This window comes from Schistocerca americana, chromosome 5 (assembly GCF_021461395.2).
Source record: "Schistocerca americana isolate TAMUIC-IGC-003095 chromosome 5, iqSchAmer2.1, whole genome shotgun sequence".
Classification (NCBI taxonomy): domain Eukaryota; kingdom Metazoa; phylum Arthropoda; class Insecta; order Orthoptera; family Acrididae; genus Schistocerca; species Schistocerca americana.
The window spans coordinates 50,707,823-50,728,613 of record NC_060123.1 but is presented as its reverse complement, the minus strand read 5'-3'; the positions used below and the strand labels follow the sequence as shown (position 1 = coordinate 50,728,613).

Genomic DNA, 20,791 nt, shown 5'->3' with positions numbered 1-20,791 from the left:
TAACGATTTCGGCTTCAGTGCTTTCTATCAGCGCTTGAAGTTCCGGTACTTTACCAACGCAGCTTCGACAGTTTACAATTACAATACCGTGATTCTTGAGTTTCTCCCGGCGTATTTGATAGTCAAAATATCCACGAGTGTGCTGCTGGTCTACAGTGTCCAACGGGCACAATATTTCAGCGATCATACATGTCGCCATCATCAGGTGAACTGACGGACTGAGCTCCTGTGAACGTGCCGGCACGGAGATCCGTACGCTATGGCTGCTCAGAGGGAACTGGATTCGGTCGCGGTGGCGGCTGATTTAAATACCCTCCGCCCGCGGCGCGCTCCCTCCGCCGTCCGCGCCCCGCGCCATGGGCGCCCGGTGGAACAGATTGCGACGGCGTCTGAGATGACGTCGGAGTGGTGGCTCTGTCCGCCGTGGTCGTCACAACTATACGTTTGCTCGATTTACTTTTGATTAACCCGATCGCTGGTTCCCAAGCCTTGCTAAGATTATAGCCACAGTCACGGTTTATGAGGTCGTCATTGGTGCGAATTTCGATGGCCTCTCTAACAACGCTGTCCCAATATCTCGACGTCTGTACCAGAATCCTCGTGCGGTCATATTCCATGGCGTGATTTTCCGACAAACAATGTTCAGCGACCGCCGACTTGGTCAGATACATCAGACGAGTGTGCCTCTGGTGTTCATGGCATCAATCCTCGACGGTACGCATCGTCTGACCAATATACGACTTGCCACATTGACACGGAATCTGGTACACGCCGGCCTTCCTCAAACCGAGGTCATCTTTGGCGCTCCCCACTAGTGCACGAGTTTTATTTGGAGGACAAAACACAGTTCCGACCCGGTGTTTCTTCAGAATGCGAGCGATTTTCCCCGAGAGTGCGCCTGTGTATGGAATAAATGCAGTGCCTACCTCCTCCCTCGTGACTTCATCCATCTCAAGGGGTTGTGCTGCAGTGGTTGGGCGGAGAGCACGTTGAATCTGCCACTCTGAGTACCCATTTTTTCGAAATACAGTTCTCAGATGTTCCAATTCCTGGGGTAGACTCTCTGCGTCAGAGATAGTGCGCGCCCTATGTACTAGAGTTTTAAGTACCCCATTCCTCTGCGAAGGGTGGTGGCAGCTGTCTGCATGCAAATACAGATCAGTGTGCGTAGTCTTCCGATACACCCCATGACCTAGGGTGCCGTCAGCCCTTCTCTTGACCAAGACGTCAAGGAAAGGTAATTTACCCTCCGTTTCAGTCTCCATAGTGAATTTGATGTTGGGGCGTATGGAGTTTAGATGTGTAAGGAAGTCACGGAGTTTATCCATACCATGTGGCCAGATGACGAACGTGTCGTCCACATAACGGAAAAAGTAAGTAGGTTTCCATACGGATGACGACAGGGCTTCCTCCTCGAAGTTCTCCATGTACAAATTCGCTACCACCGATGAGAGTGGGCTACCCATGGCGACTCCCTCCGTTTGTTCGTAGTATTCTCCATTAAAAAGAAAATACGTGGAAGTCAAGACATGCCTGAAAAGTTCAGTGGTCTTCTCGTCAAACTTCTGACTAATCAATTCTAGTGACTCTCGCAGGGGTACCCTCGTAAACAAGGAAACGACGTCAAAACTCACCATGATATCTGACTCATCCAACCTGAAGCTGTTTCCTTATTTACGAGGGTACCCCTGCGAGAGTCACTAGAATTGATTAGTCAGAAGTTTGACGAGAAGACCACTGAACTTTTCAGGCATGTCTTGACTTCCACGTATTTTCTTTTTAATGGAGAATACTACGAACAAACGGAGGGAGTCGCCATGGGTAGCCCACTCTCATCGGTGGTAGCGAATTTGTACATGGAGAACTTCGAGGAGGAAGCCCTGTCGTCATCCGTATGGAAACCTACTTACTTTTTCCGTTACGTGGACGACACGTTCGTCATCTGGCCACATGGTATGGATAAACTCCGTGACTTCCTTACACATCTAAACTCCATACACCCCAACATCAAATTCACTATGGAGACTGAAACGGAGGGTAAATTACCTTTCCTTGACGTCTTGGTCAAGAGAAGGGCTGACGGCACCCTAGGTCATGGGGTGTATCGGAAGACTACGCACACTGATCTGTATTTGCATGCAGACAGCTGCCACCACCCTTCACAGAGGAATGGGGTACTTAAAACTCTAGTACATAGGGCGCGCACTATCTCTGACGCAGAGAGTCTACCCCAGGAATTGGAACATCTGAGAACTGTATTTCGAAAAAATGGGTACTCAGAGTGGCAGATTCAACGTGCTCTCCGCCCAACCACTGCAGCACAACCTCTTGAGATGGATGAAGTCACGAGGGAGGAGGTAGGCACTGCATTTATTCCATACACAGGCGCACTCTCGGGGAAAATCGCTCGCATTCTGAAGAAACACCGGGTCGGAACTGTGTTTTGTCCTCCAAATAAAACTCGTGCACTAGTGGGGAGCGCCAAAGATGACCTCGGTTTGAGGAAGGCCGGCGTGTACCAGATTCTGTGTCAATGTGGCAAGTCGTATATTGGTCAGACGATGCGTACCGTCGAGGATCGATGCCGTGAACACCAGAGGCACACTCGTCTGATGTATCCGACCAAGTCGGCGGTCGCTGAACATTGTTTGTCGGAAAATCACGCCATGGAATATGACCGCACGAGGATTCTGGTACAGACGTCGAGATATTGGGACAGCGTTGTTAGAGAGGCCATCGAAATTCGCACCAATGACGACCTCATAAACCGTGACTGTGGCTATAATCTTAGCAAGGCTTGGGAACCAGCGATCGGGTTAATCAAGAGTAAATCGAGCAAACGTATAGTTGTGACGACCACGGCGGACAGAGCCACCACTCCGACGTCATCTCAGACGCCGTCGCAATCTGTTCCACCGTGCGCCCATGGCGCGGGGCGCGGACGGCGGAGGGAGCATGCCGCGGGCGGAGGGTATTTAAATCGGCCGCCGCCGCGACCGAACCCAGTTCCCTCTGAGCAGCCATAGCGTACGGATCTCCGTGCCGGCACGTTCACAGGAGCTCAGTCCGTCAGTTCACCTGATGATGGCGACATGTATGATCGCCTAAATATTGTGCCCGTTGGACACTGTAGACCGGCAGCACACCCGTGGATATTTTGAATTACAATACCGATTGCTGCTTGGTCCCCGCATGTCCTGACTTTGCCCTGCACCCGTTGAGGCTGTTGCCCTTTCTGTACTTGCCCAAGGCCATCTAACCTAAAAAACCGCCCAGCCCATGCCACACAACCCCTGCTACCCGTGTAGCCGCTTGTTGCGTGTAGTGGACTCCTGACCTATCCAGCGGAACCCGAAACCCCACCACCCTATGGCGCAAGTCGAGGAATCTGCAGCCCGCGCGGTCGCAGAACCGTCTCAGCCTCTGATTCAGAGCCTCCACTCAGCTCTGTACCAAAGGTCCGCAGTCAGTCCTGTCGACGATGCTGCAGATGGTGAGCTCTGCTTTCATCCCGCTAGCGAGACTGGCAGACTTCACCAAATAGATTGCCGCCGGAAACCAGAGAGGATGACCACCTGCAGATGGGTGCACCCTGTACCCTTCATGGCATCCGGAAGGACCCTTTCCACATCTGGAATGACTCCCCCCGGTATGCACACGGAGGGCACATTGGTTTTCTTCCCCTCTCTTGCTACCATATCCCTAAGGGGCCCCATTACGTGCCTGACGTTGGAGCTCCCAACTACCAGTAAGCTCACCCTCTGCGACCGCCTGTATCTCGCAGACTGAGGGGCAACCTCTGGAACAGGACAAGCAGCCGTGTCAGGCCGAAGATCAGTATCAGCCTGAGACAGAGCCTGAAACCGGTTCGTCAGACAAACTGGAGAGGCCTTCCGTTCAGCCCTCCGGAATGTCTTTCGCCCCCTGCCACACCTTGAGACGACCTCCCACTCTACCACAGGTGAGGGATCAGCCTCAATGTGGGCAGTATCCCGGGCAACCACAGTCGTAGTCTGATCGGGGGATGCGTGGGATGAGCTGGCCGTCCCCGACAAACCCCCATCCGGAACCCCACAGTGATGCCCATTGGCAACAGCCTCAAGCTGTGTGACCGAAGCCAACACTGCCTGAAGCTGGGAGCGAAGGGATGCCAACTCAGCCTGCATCTGAACACAGCAGTTGCAGTCCCTATCCATGCTAAAAACTGTTGTGCAAAGAACGTCTGAACTAATCTACAGAGAGCGCAAACAAATCGACACAAAATTTAAACGGTTATTAAAATACAAGATTGCCTAGAAAATGCTGCTACTTGCGCACTGCTGACACACTGCTTGGTGGCAGAAGGAGACTACGCGATTTTACACTATTCAGGTACTAAAACGCGATGCTACAACTCTCAAATACTATAATACGGCCCGAATTTTATGAATTAAACAATGCAAGTACCAAAACACGCAAAGAAATTAAGAATTAAACTACATAACAAATGAGTGAGCTAGGAGTATACGACTTTCTGCTGCAGCTGCTTATCCAACGACGGCGGAGAGCACACTCTTTACCAACATATTACAACACAATAAAACACCTAGAAGACAAGTTTAGTTTCAATGGACATTTCAAAACACAATCTGAAGACTAAGAATGAATGCTAATCTTGACTATAAAACTATAAAATACAGTAAAAATAACTATATAGCCATATGTGGATAACATACACCAGTGTGTTTTACCTGTGAGCTAGTGATTCTGGACAGTTTTGGTTGTTTCTACACTTAATCTATTTTCATTTTGTCCCTGTAGCTGGAAAGGCAACAGAAAAATGTAACAGGAATACTTCGCTAGTCATCATGCAGCAGGTCTCATTGACTTATGAAGCTAAAATCAAGGGATGACATTTCTGATATTTAATTTATTGGTGCTGTTTCTAAACTCAATAATTTGTGACAGTTTGCTACTGCAAACAAGCCTTCAGGCACTGCACCTGTGAATTTTGCTTTTATATGTACACACTGCCTGGATTCCAGCCAGACTGTGAACAATTATTGGTCTCATGGCACTATTTATAGCTGAGTTCAATTCATCTCAATGCCTTGTTAGGAAGGTCAGCATACTGAGAAGTCAACCTTCTTTTGGTGGAGCATATCCAACTTGTGTACACTGTGGAACATCTCGTTCGTACAGAGTGAAGTGATGTGATCTCTCAGGTTTTCTTGGCTTGACTGATTAACAGAGTACACCTGAATGCTCTACCGAGTTTTTGTTTCCATTTTATGTGAGATATTTTGATAACTGACCAAGCTGTCTTTTTAAGGTGCTGCGAGTTTTGCTGTTATGTATACTTGCTGCCTGGATTCCAACCAGTCCATTAAAACTTTCTTTTATTCTTCCAGAGACTGTTGAAGAAATTGTTGGCACCATTAAAGTGACATCAAGCATTAGTTCATGTTGCCAGTAGCTTCTGAGCAGCAGCAGCAGGGCCAGGATAGCTGACTCTTATCACTCCAGGACATATTGTTCTGTCACTACTGCGACTGGAATTGGCACTGTGCTTACCAATGTACTATTGTTGGCGTCCTATATTCTCTTTAGCACGTCCCCATTTATTTTTGCCTCGCCACACCATTACAATACATGGATTCCTCTCAACCTGACATCTCGGTGACCTGTCCCTCCTTTCCAACCTCCCCCAACCAACTGCTCTTCACTCTATGAAGAATAAACTACCAGTTAACAAGTAAGGTACTGTTGTTTTTTCTCTTCCAACTTGTAAATGCGTCTGTTGGTAGTAATTCCAAAATAAGGGAATGGTGACCACTTACCTATATCAGACTGATGTGTGGTGCAAAGAAACAAGTAACAAAAAACTTTGTTCACTAGCTTTTGTGTTCTTGTTCTCCTAGATCACTCACAAAACACAAGAGACACCTAAACACACATTACCATGGCCACGGTGATACTGATCATTGATCTATGTTGCCATGGTTGTGGCACTGTGTACTTGGGTGTCTGTGTGATTGTGTGTGTAAATGTGTGTGCCTTTTACTAGAATAAAGATAAGAGTGTCAAAGCTAGTGAACATTGTTTTCCGTTACACATTTCTATGCACCACACATCAGTCTGATACAGGTGAGTAGTTGTCTTTCCATTATTTTGCACGTTCTTCAAACCCTTACAGAAGTAATTTATTTTTTCACTGTAGCTCTTTTCCACCTTATTTCGAAATTGTTCCCTGATGACAAACCTGTTAGATGCACACATAAAATTTCAAATTTCCTGCACATAATTTAAAACTTAATGCCTCTGATACAGGTGAGTAGTTGTCTTTCCATTATTTTGCAAGGTCTTCAAACCCTTACAGAAGTAATTTATTTTTTCACTGTAGCTCTTTTCCACCTTATTTTCAAATTGTTCCCTGATGACAAACCTGTTAGATGCACAGATAAAATTTCAAATTTCCTGCACTTAATTTAAAACGTAATGCCTGAGCACCTCAGTATATGTGAGTAAAAATTTATAATAAACTGAACGGTGGAATGATGTTAAGAAGAACTCCGTTTACAGCTGGTAAAATTTTTGTTTATTGAAGCACGAGTGGTTTCACAGCTTTAAGCCACATTATGAGGTGAACCTACTTGGTAAAAAGACATTCTTTTATTAATTTTAATATCTGCAAAATGTGGTGGCACTGCAGTTTGCTTTTTTCCACGTATGTTCACCTGATGATTTGGTATAGAGCCGCAAAACCGGTCATGTTTTAATAAACAATTTTATCAGTTGTAAGCGGAGTTCTTCCTGACATCCTGCCTTTCAACAGCTTTGGTTGCCTGGTGTATAAAATAGTTTGGGAAAGGTGGAAATACAATGATGAGGAAAAAATTGCAGCTACAAAAAATTATTAATGCAGCATAATGAAATTTTGGGAATACATTTGTCTAGGTTCAAATGGTTCAAATGGCTCTGAGCACTATGGGACATAACATCTATGGTCATCAGTCCCCTAGAACTTAGAACTACTTAAACCTAACTAACCTAAGGACAGCACACAACACCCAGCCATCACGAGGCAGAGAAAATCCCTGACCCCGCCGGGAATCGAACCCGGGAACCCGGGCGTGGGAAGCGAGAACGCTACCGCACGACCACGAGATGCGGGCATTTGTCTAGGTAATATATTTAATTGATTAGCATTGAAAGATCACAGGTTACTGTATGCATGAGATAAGCTATTGCAAATGTGAAATGCTGGTACATTAACTACCAGTGAAATTGCCAGAATGTTGAATTTAAGCAAGCAAATATGCATGCACTGTATTGCACAGGTGCCAGATGTCCATCTGTTGGATGGAGTTTCATGCCTGTGGCACTTGGTCAGTCAATACAGGTGTGGTTAATGCTGGTTGTGGATGACACTGGAGTTGTCGTCCTATGATGTCCCATATCTGCTCGATTGAGAGAGAGAGAGAGATATGGTGATTGAGCAGGCTAAAGCAACAAGTAAGCACTCTTTAGAACATGTAGGGTTATAATGGTAGCATGTGGATGAGTGTTCTTCTGTTGGAAAATACCCTGTGTAATGCTGTTCATGAATGGCAGCACAACAGGTCAAATCACCAGAGTGATGTACAGATTTGCAGTCAGGCTGCATGGGATAACCATGAGAGTGCTGTCATACAAAACTGCATCCCAGACCATAGGTCCAGTTGTAGGTCCAATGTGTCTCACATGTAGAGAGGTTGGTTGCAAGCCCTGAACTGGCCTCCTCCTAACCAATACATGGCCATCACAGGCACCATGCCAGAACCAGCTTTCATTAGAGTCACAGATGGTGGTGGTTTATGGTCAGTGGATTGCATGTTACAGGGTGTCTTGCTCAGAGGTGTCCTTGAAATAACTGATTTGTAACAGTTTGTTGTGTCATGGTGGTGCTGCTGCTACTCAAATTGCTGCTGTAGATGTTTTATGATGTGCCAGAGCTGTACACCGAACACAATGGCCTCGGTAGTGCCACATGGATGTCTGGAGCTTTGTCTTCTTGCAACCATACATTCTTGTGACCATTGCTGCCAGCAATCATGTACAGTGGCTACCTTCCTGCCAAGCCTTTCTGCAGTATCACAGAAGGACCATAGAGTTTCTCATAGTCCTATTACATGGCCTCTTTCAAACTCAGTGAGGTGTTGATAATGGGCCGGCCGAAGTGGCCGTGCGGTTAAAGGCGCTGCAGTCTGGAACCGCAAGACCGCTACGGTCGCAGGTTCGAATCCTGCCTCGGGCATGGATGTTTGTGATGTCCTTAGGTTAGTTAGGTTTAACTAGTTCTAAGTTCTAGGGGACTAATGACCTCAGCAGTTGAGTCCCATAGTGCTCAGAGCCATTTTTTTTTGTTGATAATGGTGTCTTTGTTCCCTTTAATGCATTCTTGACTAACATCAACTCACCACGTCCAATCTCAAATGAAACTAATGTTCATGGTTGTATCAGCATGTATTTGAAGCAAACCTGATTTGCATCCTCATACAGACATTACTAGCACCACTCTCAAGTGACTGGCATGAAATCTCAATGGACATCACCTTTCAGATTTAGAAACATGGGGTGCTACCAATTTTCATTTATGTCGCACAACTCCTTCTTTGTTATATCTTTTTTTTCCATCAGTGTGTATTTAACACACAGATTTGTTTCCAAAAAAAGACTGCTATACAACCAATTAGTGGACCAGTGCTACTATTAGACTGAAAAATTCATGGAGGACAATTATACAGTTTGAGACAGAGAACAGTATGGTACACTTATTTGTACACTGTTTTGACAGTAAATGATATTGCTGTAGGGTATTTAAAACTTGTATAATATTTACTGTATTTAATTTTTAATTAGTGATTATGTTTCATTATTAGCCTGACCAGTCACCTGAATAAAAATCATCTGTAACTCTAAATGGCATTGCAATAATTTGTGATAAACAATGTAAAACTTTTTGTTTTACTTTAACTTTGATGTGTTTCCAGTATAACAACTGAAATTATTTGAAGGTGTGCATTGTGGACAAATAAATCACAATTTCCAAAAATAACAGTAATATAGTCTTACCGGTGCTTACTGTACATCAGACATATGAACATCATCATCATTCTGAAGATATTGTTAATGGGTGGTACATTATTTGGAAACTGCCAACTGTCACCAAATACCATTTTACTACTATTTCACTATTTGTGGTACATTTTTAGGAGTTACCTTCATAAGAAGAGTTTCTATATATTGATGCTCCATACTGTCTTTTCATTTTTGGCCTTGCTTTGCCCAGCGTTGGGTTTCACCAGAGGCAAATATTCCATAAAGAATGGTGCCTACAATGTAGACTGCACTTGTAATTAAAAATACAAGCCGCCATTCTTTTTCTGTCTGTAAGAATAAGAAAATAAGTATCCTATTTAATGTTATAAAAAATATATATACAAAAAAGTGAATTGTAATATTCTGTATATATTGTAGTGAGTATGTTGAAGCATAGCAAAGGAAGAACAAAGACAATCAGAAAGATTTGTGAGGTTGACAGCCATTTAAAACTATTAATGAATAACTTTCTTAAGCAATGATCCTTTAAGGAATTGTGCTGGATGAGGGGAAAGAACAAGGAAGAAGAAATTACACAAATTTTGTCATTTAAAGGGACATGTAAAGCAAAGGACTGGAATGGAACACAAACTTACAACGGCAGCTCCCAAGAATCTGAATCCTAAATTATTTAGTGACACCAAAAAGACAATGAGCTCGTCAGTAAGTAGGGCTTTGAACTGAAATAGCTGCAAAAAAGTAAGGGCAAGAAGTCTGGTTTGAACAACAAAATTTTATCAAAGAAATAAGTAAGACTATGTACACGAAAGAATGAGGAATATAAAAACAGAAGAGAAACTATAACAAGACCATATATAATGGATGGGGTAAAGGTAACCACTGTTTATATTGTTAAGGTGTTGAGCAAAAAGAGTTAAGGTGTTGAGCAATTGAGAACCATACAATCATGACTGAAATCATCTTTAAACTTTGGACAATGTATTTCCTCAATGCAAAATGACTAACAAATAACACACACACACACACACACACACACACACACACACACGAGTGATTCCTGGTTGAGACAATGTAGTTATGTGGGTGTATGCACTGGGTTTGTGAGTCAGTTAGCTCTTTATTTTCTATATATTATAATTGGATTCTCTCACTATAAAGTGAAGCAAGTCATTTAATTTACAATTACAATACACTTTCTCAGAGAAAAACATGGCCTCATGCTGACTACTTACATGACTGGCTTTCATATAAATCTTAAACTAAGTTTTTTTAAGGATGGTGATAAGTACTTAGTCTGCCTCTGTAGCTGAGCGGTTGACATGTTTGACTGTCATGCAAAGGACCTGAGTTCAATTTCTTGTACTGTAAGGAACATTTTTTCTTGGTAGGAGGACTGTAATACAGTGCACTAAACATCATGAGGACTATTGGGGAGCTACTTGAATGAGAACTGGCGGCTCCAAGGTTGGAAGGCTGACAATGGTTGGAAGTGCAGTGTACTGACCGTATGACCCTCCATATCACCTGCCATATAATCAAACAGATATAATTTTAGTTTGGTACAGATTTATTGATGACATCTTCATGATCTGGACTCACAGTGAAGAAGAACTCCAGAATTTCCTCTCCAACCTCAACTCCTTTGGTTCCATCAGATTCACCCGGTCCTACTCAAAATCCCGTGCCACTTTCCTTGACGTTGACCTCCACCTGTCCAATGGCCAGCTTCACACGTCCGTCCACATCAAACCCACCAACAAGCAACAGTACCTCCATTATGACAGCTGCCACCCATTCCACATCAAACGGTCCCTTCCCTACAGCATAGGTCTTCGTGGCAAATGAATCTGCTCCAGTCCGGAATCCCTGAACCATTACACCAACAACCTGAAAACAGCTTTCGCATCCTGCAACTACCCTCCCGACCTGGTACAGAAGCAAATAACCAGAGCCACTTCCTCATCTCCTCAAACCCAGAACCTCGCACAGAAGATCCCCAAAAGTGCCCCACTTGTGACAGGATACTTTCCGGGACTGGATCAGACTCTGAATGTGGCTCTCCAGCAGGGATACGACTTCCTCAAATCCTGCCCTGAAATGAGATCCATCCTTCATGAAATCCTCCCCACTCCACCAAGAGTGTCTTTCCGCCGTCCACCTAACCTGCGTAACCTCTTAGTTCATCCCTATGAAATCCCCAAACCACCTTCCCTACCCTCCGGCTCCTACCCTTGTAACCGCCCCCGATTTAAAACCTGTCCCATGCACCCTCCCACCACCACCAACTCCAGTCCTGTAACCCGGAAGGTGTACACGATCAAAGGCAGAGCCACGTGTGAGAGCACCCACGTGATTTACCAACTGACCTGCCTACACTGTGAAGCTTTCTATGTGGGAATGACCAGCAACAAACTGTCCATTCGCATGAATGGACACAGGCAGACAGTGTTTGTTGGTAATGAGGATCACCCTGTGGCTAAACATGCCTTGGTGCACGGCCAGCACATCTTGGCACAGTGTTACACCGTCCAGGTTATCTGGATACTTCCCACTAACACCAACCCGTCAGAACTCCAGAGATGGGAACTTGCCCTTCAGTATATCCTCTCTTCTCATTATCCGCCAGGCCTCAATCTCCGCTAATTTCAATTTGCCGCCGCTCATACCTCACCATTCTTTCAACATCTTTGCCTCTTTACTTCCGCCCGACTGACATCTCTGCCCAAACTCTTTGCCTTTACAAATGTCTGCTGGTGTCTGTGTATGTGCGGATGGATATGTGTGTGTGTGTGTGTGTGTGTGTGTGTGTGTGTGTGTGTGTGTGTGTGCGCGCGAGTGTATACCTGTCCTTTTTTCCCCCTAAGGTAAGTCTTTCCGCTCCCGGGATTGGAATGACTCCTTACCCTCTCCCTTAAAACCCACATCCTTTCGTCTTTCCCTCTCCTTCCCTCTTTCCTGATGAGGCAACAGTTTGTTGCGAAAGCTTGAATTTCGTGTGTATGTTTTTGTTTGTTTGTGTGTCTATTGACCTGCCAGCACTTTCGTTCGGTAAGTCACATCATCTTTGTTTTTAGATGTATTACTTGTTGTATTCACGCACGTGTTCTGCATTACCATCACTTGTAAGTCATGACACTCGCTCCCTCACCACCAACATAGCTAACAACTACTCACATATCCCCCATAACTGGCCCCCACACTAACATTCACTTCCTCTTGTCTATTATCATCTTTTCCGCTTGTGTCTCTGTCACTATTGTTCATATCTAGTCCGAACTTGCTTAGTTCATTCCTAGATATGTTGTTTTATAAGGTTCAGTAATGTAAAGATCTTGAGGGCACTAATTAGTAGCTGTGCTTTTCCATTAGGGAGTTCGTGTCTCTTATCTTCCATTTGCAGAAGGCATCTCTGATTCATATAACCAATACTTCAAGCAAAAACTGACAGCAAAATTCAAACTGCCATAGACACATCAGAGACGGCAAGGAAAATCAGTGCTGGTCTCATACTGATCCCGATAATACCTTGTTATGCAGTGACTGACACTATCACTACACAAAGCTGGAAAAAGAGCTGCTAAGCTTGCAAATTTTTGGTTGTAGCACAAGAAGAGTAAGCAGTTATTTGGGCTTAAGCTTTAAATATCAATGTTAGGGCTAAATGAGATTATAAACAAACCTTCCAAACAAGCGAAAAGATCCAGGAGACACTGCAAGTCTGATAACTTAAGTTTGTCTGTCTCCAGTAACTTAAATGAAAAAATTAAAATGCAGTCTGACACCACATGGTATAATGTGCTAGCTAAGTCTAGGAAGAAAAGTTCTAAGAAGACCAAGAAGGTCTTGTTGCTGGTGATAGTCATGGGAGAGGAAAATCAGACCTAGCCCAGAGCTCTTTGGGAAGGGATTATCAGCTAATTAATATTTTTAATCCAAGTACAGGTTTTTACAATTTCAACTGTGATTTAGTCTTTTTGGGGAAGGATATTGGAAAATAAGATCATGAAATGATAGTACAGGGTGAAGTTAAAAATTTGGATTGTAACCTTAATTACATATTTGATGGTGACATCAGGCACATTGCTGAGAATGTTTATTACAATAGTGTCAAGATCATGTCTCCCTTTGGGTAGTATGATAACCCTAGGATGAAGTGATCTATGGACATGTTAATGAAGAAGTTGGAAAACTATTCAGGGGAGAGGGATGTTGATACATGGGTGTGTCTGAAGCCTCATCCCGTCACTTGGTCGCATCATACATGACACTGTTTGCATCTGAACACTTCTGGTGGAAGCCTCCTTGCATGGCTAATTATCAGAAGCATCCAGCCTGACCAAAGCAGTATTCTTTCTATCCAAATTATTCCATAGGCTTTTTAGGGTAAATTTATCCAAAGGCAGAGCCCCAGAATAAATACAGTTGCACTTGAAATAATGCCTAGCAACTTAAGATATTGCACCAGCTAATAAAAATACTAAGTGCAATTTGTGGCTGTTTTCAAAAAGTAAACAAAAAACCAAATACAGATACATTAGGTTTACTTGTGCAGACACTGCGTGGGCCACCGAAAGACAGTTTCAAAAATATAACATGTAATGATATTATAAAATTCATCAGGTGACTAAAAAGTAATAATTGTTTTGGCTATGGCCAATGTTTGTAACAGTGTGTTAAAATCTGGTGCCAATTTGATAAGATTACCTTTAAGCTATTTTTGTAATCCATCAGTGACTCTGGGCATACTTCCTGATATACTAAAATTTGCTGCAGTTATACCTCTAATTACCAACTTCTACTAAATGGACAACTGACCCTCCTCAGACTCCCAGTAATGACATTAATTACCAAATGTGTTCACAAAAGTGGTCTATGATGGAATACAGACTTATTTAACTGAGCAAAACTTGTTAATTGCCTCTCAGTTTGGCCGTTGTAAGGGATTACGCACCAAGAAAGCAACACATGACATCAAAAATCAAGTCTTGATATAAATAAATAAGAAAAATTATGTCTGGTGTATTTTGGAGCCTTACCAAAGCCTTAGAGTAGAGTACAAATTTGTACTTGGCAGACTAAAGTCTTGTGGCATTAATGACATCTCTTGCATGGTTGGAAGCTTACATTTATGACAGGGAACAGAGAGGCTCTCTTTGTCAGATTTTGTCACTGGCATGGAACTAACCACAGAAAGGGGGAAAATTACATGTGGGGTCACTCATGGATTGGTACTGGGACCATTCTTCTGCCTACGCTGCACAAATGATGTTCCAACAGCTTTACAGGATGGTCAAAAAACTAACATTTGCTGACGGTACAAGCACATCAGTCAGGGGTCCAAATGCAGCCTTACAAGACTGAAATCAGATGATAGATAAATGGGTCTATATGAGATTCACCCAACATAAATTAAGTCTTAATTTCACATAGACTCAGTATTATGGGATTTCAAACAAGCCAAAATTTTCTATCACCACAAGTGATTATTAATGGTCTCATGGAATTTTTTCTTGGGGCAGTGCTCCTAAAGTAAATATTGTGTTTATTCAGTGGAAATGAGCAGTAAGAATACTGTGTGAAGCAGATATCCGTACTTCTTGCAGAAGCCTTTTTAAGGGTCTTGGCATTCTTACACTGTCTCCCTAATACATTTGTCATTTAATCATTTTTGTTGCAGACAATAAAAACTGTATTTGAATTTACACAGTTACAAACAATTTTCATGTAAAACTTGCCTACATGTCTCAGTTTCAGGGTGAAGTTATATAATCTGGTGTAAACATATCAGACAAGTTTTCATGTAATATAATGTAAAGCAAGAAATTGGGAAACCCAGGCAGATATATTTTTATATTTTTGAAGAAGAGGAGTAATTTACTGTGAACAGCACTCAGTTTTTAAGGGGTAGGTAACTACTTTCTTTAATAAGCTACCAATAAAATATGAGCAGCATTTATTTAGTATAACTGAAGAGGAGGCAGTTTTTTCCCTCCAAAAAGCAGTAGCTAAATGACTTGATCACTTGATTCAATTTAGCCAGCATATGCAGGAATAGTATGAAGCAGTTTAAGGATAATTTATTGTTAATATATTACACAGATTGCTTCTGCTCCTACATATGATTTGGGACAAAATGAAGTTTATTTTATTAATGCTGACAATACTGCCGTGAACTGTGATGCATGCAGTGAAACACAGTGATCAGCATCGCTGACTGGCATGCTGCAGGTTGTCAATTCAAACCAGACCAACAGCAATTATTTAGTATTTGTCAGTTTCAGAAGGTTCGTGAAATCTGTAAAGTTAGTAATGTTTGTATATTCTGGAATAAATGACATTTGTATGAATAAATCCACCGTCCATACATGAGTCCAGTTCTGCTCACTGGTGTCAGTAATAAATATGCTTTCAGCACTAAATGTAGTACTTCATTAATGATCTTGCCTCCAGATTCAAACTTGATTGTGATTTGAACCTGACATTGTTTATGGGGATGCCAGGTACTTCAAAACATTTACATCACAGTGGTTCTAATTAGGCAAGTGGCTCCAATTAGGCAATGTGGAAGCTGTTGCCTACATGTATAGGAACTAGAAAAGAAGTAGTACACCATTTCTATGATCTTTATATTCATGAGACAGACAGATTACAAAACAGCTGCAAATTAGCTGCATATCAGGCATCCATCAGTGTATTCTGGCAACACTGGTTAGTACCCAACAAAATGGCTGAAGAGATTCGACCGAGTAGCCAAATACAAAGGTGGAATGACATGATATGCTTGTCAATTGGGTACTTACATTTGGATGTTACAGCCCAGCAGTGAACAGAAACTTGATGACTAGGACAAATTCCAGGTCCAACTAAAGAAAAGTTTGGCAACAATCAGCAGCAAGTCTGCTCAGTGGAAGAACAATTAAAGAACAGGGCCCACTATCATAGGCAAACAACACAGTCATACATACAGGATGTTTTGGTCCTATGTCACATTGTGAAGCTGAATACGATAGAAGCTGAGAAAATCTCAAACTTGATGAAAGGACTCACAAAAGACATGTACTAACCTCTGGTGAAGGATGTTACAGTGACAGAGGAATTCATCAACTGGTGCCAGCAAATAGCGGAATTGCAACAGAAAATAGCAAGCCCACAGAGGTATGACAAACTGCTGAATGTGATTCCTACACCAGGTGTGGAAGGTCAAAATGAGCTCACCTCCCTCATATACCATCTAGTAAGAAATGGAACAATGGAAAATCCAGGATGGAATGTAACAATACCAGAGAAGGAAAGTTGCTACTCACCATATAGCAGATACGCTGAGTCGCGATAGGCACAACAAAAAGATTCACAAAATTATAGCTTTCAGCCATTAAGGCCTTTATCAGCAGTCTCAGAGAGCTGAAACCACACTGTGAGCAGCAGCACCAGTGCATGATGGGAGTGGCAACTGGGTGGGGGTAAGGAAGAGGCTGGGGCAGAGAGGGGGAGGGATAGTATGGTGGGAGTGTCAGATAGTGAAGTGTTGCAGATTAGATGGAGGGCAGGAGAGAAGGTGCGGAGAGGGGAGGGGGTAATTAGCAGAAAGGAGAGAAATAAAAAGAAATTAAAAGACTGGGTGTGGCGGTGAAATGACGGCTGTGTAGTGCTGGATTGGGAACAGGGAGGGGGCTGGATGGGTGAGGACAGTGACTAACGAAGGTTGAGGTCAGGAGGGTTACAGGAACGTAGGATAACTTTCCCTGCAATACATCCTATGTGCCCGTAACCCTTCTGGCCTCAACCTTTGTTAGTCACTGTCCTCACCCATCCAGCCCCCTCCCTGTTCCCATTCCAGCACTACACAGCCATCATTTCACCACCACACCCTGTCTTTTAATTTCTTTTTATTTCTCTCCTTTCCACTACTCTGCACCTTCTCTCCTGCCCTCTGTCTAAACTGCAACACTTCACTGTCCGCCACTCCCACCATACTAACCAACTTCTTGTGAAGTGTTACACTTCATAGAAGAACAGACATTTGGAGGGCTGAGAACGTGTTGGTATCTTTTCACTGTGTTTGCACTGGACACATGGTATGCTACTGCACAGAAAGAAGATGACTATTATGCTGCAAGACATCAATCATCACTACATTCCTATTCACGCCAGTCATCTGCAGATGATTAGCTTGGACCTGTCGAACAAAGCATTACCGCACCCTGGATGAGACCACTTCCAAACACACCAGTCATTCCCCAGCACCATATAGAGTTAGCATCTGCTCATCTAGCAGCTAAATTTGAGAAAACTAAACAAGGTGACCATCTATGAAGATGAGACCACCACAGATGCAAATCTTCCATGGATGACAGTCACCAAGATGTTAGGAAATCTAACTGAGTCAATCATCAACAACAGATAATCTGTCTGGCTGCTAATTGACTCAGGAGCTTCCTTTTCAGTAAAGTCAAATCCTTATCATTTTCAGCTAAAGAAAACTATGTTCCATAAGATGGAAGCAATTGTGCCTAAGGTAGCAAATGGGTAATACATCAAGCAAATGGGAACTTTGTTTTGCAAGAACAATTAAATGGCAGAACACAGCTCACAGAATTGATTGTTTTAGCAGAATCTATTCATAATGTTATTTTCAGATGGGACTTCTTGCAGACATCAGAAGCAATCAGACTGGACGACAAGAGCTACAGATTGATGAAGCTATTATAGCAAGCACACATAACAAAGATTGCTCTGGACAGTTGTTTGCCACAGAAAACACTGTTACCCCATCATGATCAATGAAATGAGTTCCAGTCATCACTCGAGATGCTCAGTTAAACTATGAAGCTTTTGTCAACTACAAAAAGTTACTAAGCCTCACAAAAGAAATCTAATGCCAGTGACAATCATAAGCTTTGTAGATAGTCAAGAAAAACTTTGGATTACTGTCAAAAGCAGCCACACCTGATTCCTAAAAGTATGTGCAGAGTGACAGCCAAACCAGTCCAGGAAGGGCAGTTTAGTGCCATTAATAAAGAATCAGGCTGCACAATCTCTGTAGACTATATAGAGAAGAAAGCAATTACTGAATTGCCAATACAATCTAACCTGACAGAGGAAGAACATTGGTGAGTGTTTGCTGTTCTGCACCAGTTGTCAAATGCTTTCAAGTCTGGAGTGGAGAAAAGGCAGACAAAGAAGCCCAAGGTAAAGCACTGTATCAGTACTGGCAATCATCCACAAATTAGCCAGCACTCAAATGGGATATTGCCATCTGAACAACGAATAATCCAGGAAGGAGTAGAGAATAATGTGGTATTCATGTTTTTCTATACCTCATGGACGAAATGCCTGCAAAATCCTGAGAAATATCTATGGAGACAATCAGCTGAGGACACAAACACGTAACTGCCTTATAAATACACATTCGGTCTCACAGCACTACAGAGACATGTTGGGAGAGTGCCCTCATGAGTAATACATGAATCACTTCAGCTATTGGACTCTAGGTGATGTTCTTAGAAACAAACAAGTGCTCCTGGTTACACTATGACCAAACTACAACAGTCTCCCCAACAACACAGCACTGACGTTTGAAAATTTAGCTGCTACTGTGAGACACAAAACACTGAAGACCTGCCTCACACAGGTCAACCAAGGTCAGCAACACACACTGACAGCCATCATCTACAAGTTATGGTTTGCAGATAACCTCATGAGAATTGAACAGAACTGTTTGCTGCCATTGTGGAGTCAACTGGGAGGGCTGGTGCTCGAAGAAGGTGGACAAGGGAACACCTGGTATGACCCTGAGTCAGTAGTCTCAGGTTCTTTCCACCAAAGAGTGCAGGTTTTTTCTGATGCCTGACAATCATTGAAGAGGAGTGAGGAGGCATATGGGTTTAGCAGGTTGGTTGTCATATTTTGGGCCAGTATCATGCACAGATATCAAGCACCTCTTGTTGCTATCAAGGGTGCTTCTAGGGTTATGTAGTATCAGGACAGGACCTTCCAGCCTACTGTCCAGTCCTAAAGTCAACATTTCGGTGATGAGTTCATCTCTAAAGAATACACGAATACTTTATGCCCACTTTGTGAACATCTTCCCACAGGAAATAAGACTTAGCCAAATGAAACTGTCTCAAAAATCTGTTGACTTGAGCCCAACAGAGTAAGTCTAAGACCAGCTAAATTTGCAGTGCATCATCGCAAGAAGCTGCCTCACAAACTGGATGATCCCTGGAGGACTGCCATTGAAGAGTGGGACAGACTTGAGTAGCAACATCAGAACACCGAGGAGGATCCAAGCATGTTAAATGAACTGGATGGAACAATCCAGTATTGAAGGTTACCCAGCAGCAGATCTTGATTTCACACCCGTGCACTTTCAAGAACATTGTCTTTACTTTCTTGGTTACTGTTTTGTTTTTCTTCCACAGTAGCGTATATTTTTAATTTCATTAGGCCTCTTCTTTCATTATGTCTTTTCCTTGCATTCAGGTCCACAAATATTCACACACACACACACACACACACACACACACACACATATGATGCAAAACTTTATTTGAGTAGCTTATACTTTTCAGATTCTTGTATAAAACTGACCCTGTTAGGAACAATGTGGCCGATGAGGATAGGACTGACAATGCCAGGCACTGTTCCTGCTGTGTTGCTCAAACCCACAATGATGCTAGCATACTGCGGGGCAATATCCAGTGGGTTCACACTGCAACATGTCAGACATTTTTATTAAGCATACACTAAAATGAAACTAGAATTAAATATTGAAAGGAAATAAAGTAATTAACAAGCAGGAGCATCAGACAGAACACAAAGACAATTACACAATTGCCAGCTTTTGGAACAACAAATTCTTTCATTTAGCACACGAGATGAAAGGACTGGGCAATGTACTCTTTTTCCTTCCTCTCCATGGTTTACATGGTCTCTCTTCTGCCTCTGTTTCTTTCCATATTTGTCTCAACGATGCTTCCATTTCCAGTCTATCCTCATCTACTCTGATTTGTCAGCCAGCATTTCTGTCACTTTTATGAGGTGCATTCAAGTTCTAAGGCCTCAGATTATTTTTTCTCCGAACTGGAAAGAGATAGAAACATGCGCATTGTTTTAACATGAGGCCGCGTTCATTGTCAATACATCCCAGAGATGGCAGCACCGTACGACAGATGGAATTTTACCGCCAGCGGCGAGAATGAGGACTGTTTTAAATACTTAAAATGGCGACGTTTTCCTTACTTGAACAGCGTGCAATCATTCGTTTTCTGAATTTGCATGGTGTGAAACCAATTGAAATTCATCGACAGTTGAAGGAGACATGTGGTGATGGAGCTATGGATGTGTCGAAAATGCGTTTGTGGGTGCGACCATTTAATGAAGGCAGAACATCGTGTGACAACAAATCGAAACAACCTCGGGCTCGCACAAGCCGGTCTGACGACATGATCGAGAAAGTGGAGAGAATTGCTTTGGGGGATCACTGAATGACTGTTGAACAGATCGCCTCCAGAGTTGGCATTTCTGTGGGTTCTGTGCACACAATCCTGCATGACGACCTGAAAATGTGAAAAGTATCATCCAGGTGGGTGCCCCGAATGCTGACGGACGACCACATGGCTGCCCGTGTGGCATGTTGCCAAGCAATGTTGACGCGCAATGACAGCATGACTGGGACTTTCTTTTCGTCGGTTGTGACAATGGATGAGAC

The 20,791-nt window shown here is 43.1% G+C and overlaps 1 protein-coding gene across 1 annotated transcript in view; it reads right to left on the bottom strand.

Annotated features, from left to right (window-relative positions):
• Nucleotides 1-20,791, bottom strand: part of LOC124615639 (vesicular glutamate transporter 1-like) — a 261,727-nt gene that overhangs the window by 11,414 nt on the left and 229,522 nt on the right. The window contains exons 9-10 of the mRNA XM_047143649.1: nt 19,672-19,792; nt 9,241-9,408 (exon numbers count right to left, since the gene is read on the bottom strand). Of these exons, the coding sequence (XP_046999605.1) occupies nt 9,286-9,408; nt 19,672-19,792 (244 nt within the window). The 3' untranslated portion in view covers nt 9,241-9,285. The remainder of the gene's footprint in view (nt 1-9,240; nt 9,409-19,671; nt 19,793-20,791) is intronic.